General features: G+C 37.8%; 1 protein-coding gene across 3 annotated transcripts in view; it reads left to right on the forward strand.

The window, feature by feature from the left end:
• stk11ip (serine/threonine kinase 11 interacting protein) overlaps positions 1-7,559 on the forward strand; it is a 100,036-nt gene that overhangs the window by 55,663 nt on the left and 36,814 nt on the right. For all 3 annotated transcript variants that reach the window (XM_014020707.1, XM_014020705.1, XM_014020706.1), the window contains one exon: positions 4,331-4,518. In XM_014020707.1, the coding sequence (XP_013876161.1) occupies positions 4,331-4,518 (188 nt within the window). The remainder of the gene's footprint in view (positions 1-4,330; positions 4,519-7,559) is intronic.

The raw sequence follows: 7,559 nt of genomic DNA on the forward strand, positions 1-7,559 counted from the left end.
ACCATACCATACCCACACCACACCATACCATACCCACACTACACCATACCATACCCACACCATACCACACCATACCATACCCACACCACACCATACCACACCACACCACACCACACCATACCATACCCACACCACACCATACCATACCCACACCACACCACACCACACCATACCATACCACACCACACCATACCATACCACACCACACCATACCATACCATACCATACACACACCACACCATACCACACCACACCACAGCACACCATACCATACCCACACCACACCACACCACACCACACCACACCACACCATACCCACACCACACCACACCATACCACACCACACCATACCATACCACACCACACCATACCATACCCACACCATACCACACCACACCATTTCTAAAGCACTTAAAAAACAACATCGCAGCAAGTGCTTTACAAATGTATAAAATAAAACATCAAAAATAAAATGACAATAAAAAGATCACATATACCAAAAAATAGTAAAAAATTAAGACACAGATACAAAATCTTTCTGGGCCAAAGAGAAGAAATGTGTTTTTAAGCGAGTTTTAAAAGCAGAAAGAGTTGGGGTCTGCCTGACCTTCAGCGGCAGGTCATTCCATAATTTAGGGTCCAGAGCTGCAAAGGCTCTGTCTCCTTTGGATTTGTAAAGGGTATTTGGGATTACTAAAAGGTTCTGGTCAGATGAGCTAAGACCATGTAATAGTATATATGGGTGAAGCAGTTCAGACAAATAAGAAGGGCTAGAGACTTAAAAACAAGCAAAAGAACTTTAAAATGGATTTGAAACCAAACAGGTAGCCAGTGAAGACAAGCCAAAACTGGAGTTGTCTGTAATTATCATTATTTACATTATGTTTCTGTTTAAACTTTCTTCTGTACGTATTAGTCCTCAAATTTCTTTTGTACTTGTTTAATCATTCATATTTCAAAACTCTTGGCTCAGTCAGATATCATGAGCCTTTAGTGTTTGTAACATACTTTTAGAATTAACTGTATTAAAATATTTGTATAGAAATACATGAAGATGTTTCATTCAAAACATTAATCTTTTGTCTCTAATCGCTTTTGTCTTGTAATGTTCCTCATGACTTTTAGCTACTGTTATGTTAAGGTGTAAAGGTTTTTTGTTACAGTACTGCTAATTTTAACACCTAGCCACTGTTTTAGTTTATTTTAGCTGTTAGCACCTGTTTTATAAAATCTAGCTATGATTTATCTGATTTATTCTTTTAGCATTTGTTTTTATTATTTAAGCTTTTAGCAATGATTTTACGAATTTAAGCTTTCAGCTAGTTTTGGAAAACTTACCTAAAGTTTGCTGGATTTAGGTTTTGCTAATTTTTGCCCTTATCTGAAGTTTTGCTAATTTTTACATTTGACTTTTTTCCCCTGAATTTTAGCTTTTCACTACTATTTTGCTTATTTTGCCTTTTAGCTTTATTTTCAATCATTTTAGCATTAGCTACAATTCCACTAAATTTAGCTTGTAATCTTAATTTTTGCATTTAGCTGTGGTTTTTGTTACTTTAACCTTTAGCTATTGTTTTGTACATTTTAGGTTATAGTCATGTTTTTGTGCTTATTTCTTTGTTAGTTTTTAGTTTTTAGCAACTGTTTTGCTGATTTTAATTTCTGTTCTTTTTTATTTTTTCTATATAAGTGAAGTTAGCAATTAATTTGTCAACAAAATCGTTCTGTGCTCAGCATTTCACAAAAAATGTGGTTTGTGTAGTTTAAAAAGACATGTCTGATGCATCTCAATAATCAAGGTAGTAAAATCCCCCCTAAAATTTGAACAGGTCCTCGATGAACAGCAATCAGAACACTAACGATCTTTATTAGGCTGAGGCTCCTCGTTCGCCTGTGAACAAACAGATCTGATTGTCATTGTTAAACCTGTTTGTCCACCATGTGGAAATACTGCTAATAATGATGCTGCGTTCCAGTAGTCCTGGGAAGTGGTAATTTCCCTGTTCCCATTGGTAGATTTAAGCTGGAACACCCCCTCCAGTGGTAATACTCCACTCGTAAAGTGGAAGAAATGAAACTGCCCCCAGTTTCGATTTCAAGATGGCAGCTACTCGCAGCTTTAGAAAGTTAACTCCGTAACTTTTACTATTAATTATCTTTCTTAATTTTTGTGCATCTTTAATCACTCGCACAAGTAGTGTGTTTTCTGTGCAATACTGTACGTGTTAAAATCAATGTTTATTTGCATGACGTACGTAGTAGAGCTGTCTTTTTGTCATTGTTGATATTGTAGCAGTGTTGTAGCTAGGTTGGCGGCACCAATACAATCACCTGTCGGCTAACTGGAATGCAGTTTCATATGGTTTGTTGGAAAATGACGTCACTACCATTTACCAGTTCCAGGAATGCAATGTAAACAGAATGCAGCTGAGCTGACCTTTACCTCCTCAGACAGAAGAAGCCTTTTGGAGAAGAGACGAAACATTTCAACAAAAACGAATCTGTCAGTGTATGAATGTGATTTAAAGCACTGTTTAGTCTCTATAGATTGATTTGTACATGTTAGCTTTGTAGTGAGATCTAACAGAGTGCTGTGTGAATGGGTTAATGAAGACACAGACTGTAGTGTGAAGAGCTTTGAGGATCCTGGTTGGATAGAAAGGTGCTATATACAGTACAGACCATTTACCATCTTTTTTTAACAAAAAACTGTTTTGAGTCACCAAAAGCATCTGGAAAACTATTTTAAAAACATGAAAAAAGATAGAAGGTATTTATTACAATGAGATTACACTTTAGTTTAACTTCTTCACAGTAAAGTACAGTGGAGGCAGCGTCATGCCATGGGATGTTTACCACTGACAGAAATTCATTGAGGAATGAACGTCATGGGGATTTTCTGGAGGAAGAACTGTTTCACTCGTGCGAGAAAGTGAGAATAATGGGCCACATGTAAGAACATGTTCGTCTTCTTAACCTAAATTTCTCTTACTTTTGTTAGTATGAAGGGTTCGTATGAACATGTCACGTCAGATTCAACAAACTCTTCTATTTTCAGGAAAAGTGTGTTAACAAGGAGCGTAAACTGATGAATGCGTATCAGCTGCTCGTGCACGAGAAGAGGAGATTAGCATAATTACTAACCCCCAAAACACCATATAAGGTTATACGTTTCCTGCCTCAGATACAAGGAAGTGTCCATTCATAAATGACATTGCAAAGTAAAAAAGACAAACTTCACGAGTTCGGAGATTGAAGTCTGCTCTCAGAGATCCACACAAAAAAATCTGTCATTTTTAGCAGTGTCAGCTGTGGAATTAAAGGATCTGCTTTAAAGCCGAGGAATGTTGTTAATGTCGTGTCTCCCGCGGGTCGTACAATCACAGAAATAAAAATCTAAATCATATTTATCTCTCTCTGTAGTCCTGCTCCAGTTTTTTTTGGTCAAATATTTTTAATTTCAGTGTAAACACCTGTGTTAACCTTTTTCATTTATTCATAAGCGCAGTCGCGCACCGCAAATCCCCCCACCCTCGACCGTCTAGTGTCAGATGTGTCTGAAAAAAAGCATTTTAAAATGTCTGAATGTCTGATATTTTCAACTGAAAATATCTTCAAACTAATGAAATATAGAGTTATTAATGAAGAAAATCTATCTATATAACAGCAGACTGACTGCTTATAAAATATACGACAGGTCTGGACCACTCGTGAATTTTGTTCGTATCTGAAGAAAATCTTAGAATACGAAAACATTGGTGAATGCTACAAATTCTCTTAAATCACTCGTACGCACAACTTAAGAACAAATCTGTTGGTACGAAGGGTTCTTGCATGAGGCCCAATGTTCGGCTTTCAGCATGGTAGCGACTGTTAGCATCCTGCCACTCAACAATCTGACCTGGAAAACTCAAACTCAAAGCAAAACTGAACGATTTCTTCGTATGACTACTTGAGGCTGAATGGTTCACAAAGATGTTCTTCTACTGACAAAGTTGTAACTAATAGAGCTTGAAGGAAACCGAGCAGTCCTGCACACATTGACTTGAACTTTTTAAACTTTTAGTTGCTTGTTTATAATGAAGAAACAAGCGTCAAATAAATGAATGCTACTGAAAATCCAAAAGAGGATTTTATTATGAGGACGAGGCGGTAAGATGACTGGACATAACCAATAAGGATGCAGTGGAACCTGCCCTGGATTTTTGGCCACATCTTGAAACTACATTTTTAAAAAAATTTTATTTAGCTGCCTGTTTTTCTCCATTTTAAAATGAATAAAGAGAAAAAGCCTCTTTCTCCTCTGAAGCATCGTTTTGTTCCCTCCCAGGAGAGGCCCTCTCACCGAGTGGCTGCAGAAGAAGCACAGCTACCCGATCGTGGACCTCAGTTACCTGGAGGTGGGGCTGGGCTCGCAGAGCATCCACATGGAGTTCATGGACAGAGACGGAGATGTGGCCTTCACGCTCCTCGTGAGGGACAGCGCACGCTGCAAGCGCTTCTTTGGCCTCCTGACAGGTAAAACCAGTGTGGTGTCATTGTTCACCTACAAACCAATGTTTTTTTTGTTTTGTTTTGTTTTTTATAAAGTTGCTGAGTGCTGTAGAATTCCCACGACAGGTACTGGAACAGCGTGTTCCTCTCACAAGAATCACCCACCCCACCCCTCACAAAGCTACCACCGCACCATATGTGGGTCCTTTATGACGCAAATGCTGAACCCCGTCGCCCTCTGTGATGGCACACCAGAACGTCTGTGAGCGAAAAACCTTTTTATTATACAGGGGCTCCCCCTCAGATTCAGAATGTCAGGAGAAATATGGAAAATGTATTTGACAGACCCAGTTGCTGAGGGGAAGGACATAATAACAGGAAATCACCTTGGATTGTTTAGGAACGGATCGTAACTCCGTGCTAATAAATTTAAACCGACTTTTTGATTCAAAGCATAATTAAACTAAGCTTTAAATGCTAATTTGTGAAAAGGCTTATAAATGAACCTTGAAATGTCAGAAGCTGGAATGCTTGGAGTATAACTCTCAGCTACCACCACATCATTTTTTAGTTCATTATGTGTAAAATATAACCATTTAGGCTTGGTTGGATTAGCTGTGACAGCCGTATAAAGAGGTATAAATCTGTTTTATGTTAAATAGAAATTATAGGCATCTCACCATTCAATATGATTTACAGGGCAGCAAATACGATTAGAAAACAGTTGTTTATCATGCACTGTTATCTTTAAATTTTAAATGATTATGGCTATTTGTATATAAATGTGTGTGTATATAAAAGTGTCTTTGGGTGTCCTGAAAGGCGCTTTTCAAATAAAATGATTATTATTATTATAAAAAACTTATTTCTAAATTTCTAGACTTAAAAAAATGCCTAACAGTGTATGTAAATAAAACTAGAAGCACTCAGAGAGTGCAAACCTCCACCAAGACCAATTTCCCCCATCCTGTAATAGAGTTAATGCACAAAAGCAGAGATGGAAACACATTTGCCGAATAAGTTCTGATGTAGTGAACATTTAAGCAGGCAGTATGCATGGAATTTCTTCCCGGTGGAGTCCAATGTGGAAAAAAAGGAAAAAAGTCAGACTCGTCACCCGACGTTATTGTTGAAAGCTTTTGCATCGGTGCTACGTGATTCAAAAGAGCAGAGTTTTCATTGCGCGTCTAATCACACAGACATACATGCATCTTCCTATCTTTGTGAGGACCACACAGTGGTCACAACCATGCTCTGCACGTTCTTTTTTTCCCCAAAGTTTGGCGAGAGGTGGATAGAGGGGCGCACAAATAGCTCTCGACTTGATCTGGCCTCATTTAAATAATAATAAAAATGAACAAACAAACAAACAAACAACCTTCGAGTCTGAAGTCCACCACGTCACTCCTCTTCCTCAATCTTCATCAATCTGTGTATAAGCCTACCGACAATGTGGTGTGTTTGAGGAAATGGGGGGAAAAGAGGTTTCATGGTGCAGTCACGCACTTCCTGGTAACAAAACGTTCTCTAAATGCGCACCAAATGTGTAAAAATGCACACATTATGGCAAAAATTATTCATCATTACATCTGGTTTTAACATTACTTTTATAAAGTTTGAAGTCCAAACACTGAAAGTTGTCACAGTTTTTTACAGAAGCCCTGTGAAAGTATCACAGCTTTGCCGATCTGAGAGGATTAAAAGAAAAAAAATTCCTGTATCCGCATCGTGATCCAGAACATCACCAAAATTTAATGGTGTGTTACTTGTGCCAGTATCCACATGTGGTAAAAATGTCATGACAATCCGTCCACAAGTTTTTGAGTAATGTTGTCCACAGACAGACAGACAGACAGACAGACAAACAGACAGACAGACAGACAGACAGACAAACAGACAGACAAACAGACAAACAGACAAACAGACAGACAGACAGACAGACAAACAGACAGACAGACAGACAGACAGACAGACATACGCGACCGAAAATTACATTACCTCGCCGTTGGCGGAGGTAATAAAAGATTTATTCACACGTTGCTGACTAAGAATTAGCGTAAACGCTAACTTAACATGGAAAATGCCTTAGAAAGGCTAACATGACTAGCATCTTGTATACCACTGGAAATTTATTTTTATTTTAGCTTTTAGCAGCTGTTTTATAAATTGTAGCTTACAGATTTGATGTTTCTGATTTTACTTTTGAGCAGTATTTAAATCTTTTTAAGCTTTTAGCTATAATTTTGTTCAACTTTCATTATTTACATATGTAAATATTTCATGTCGTGTTCTGTTAACCTCAAATATTATTCAGGCTTCAATAAAGAAAAGATAAAAAGAGACGAAAACAGAGCGTCTGACACTTTTAAAAGCCTTGTAGGTTGTTTTTAGCTCAGGGGTTAGTGTTGTTAAAAGCTTTTCTTTTTTTTCTCGATGTGCTGCTTCTTTATCTCTGTGCCAAGCCAAAAGCAAGGAGGGAGGGATGTTTTTACTGTATTGTCCTGTCATTAAGATTTCTACCAGACCAAATGTCATAAATCTTTGTGAAGAGGTGGAGCATGTGGACAAGACGTTCTTCCTGTGAATGTTAATTCAGGACTCATGCTTTTGTTTTCTTGTTTTTATTTTCATGCTGTAATTGGGCTCCAAGTCCTTCTGCATACTTTATTATTTTAGTCATTCACATATCAAAAAACCCAGCTTGTTCAGTAGACGGACGCTGTGAACTTTTGTTTTTTTTTTTGTATTTTTTATACTTTATAAATGCTCCTGTGTCCTGTTGACTATAACTGCCTACATGGTTGAATATGTCAGAATTAAACACCTTCTTGATTAAATGCATTTCATGGTTTAGGTTTAGTCAAAAATGTCACATAAGTCAGAGGCATTCTTGTTTCTGGGGCGGGCAGAGGTTGAAATTGGTTTGCTTGGTTCTGATTGCATGATAGATGCAAGTGGAACCATAAATTTAACATACTTGATTTGCAATATAAAAACACAATCAAAAACTAGTGTGTGTGTGTGTGTGTGTGTGTGTGTGTGTGTGTGTGTGTGTGTGTGTGTGT

The sequence above is a fragment of the Austrofundulus limnaeus genome, unplaced genomic scaffold, assembly GCF_001266775.1.
Source record: "Austrofundulus limnaeus strain Quisiro unplaced genomic scaffold, Austrofundulus_limnaeus-1.0 Scaffold264, whole genome shotgun sequence".
Lineage (NCBI taxonomy): Eukaryota > Metazoa > Chordata > Actinopteri > Cyprinodontiformes > Rivulidae > Austrofundulus > Austrofundulus limnaeus.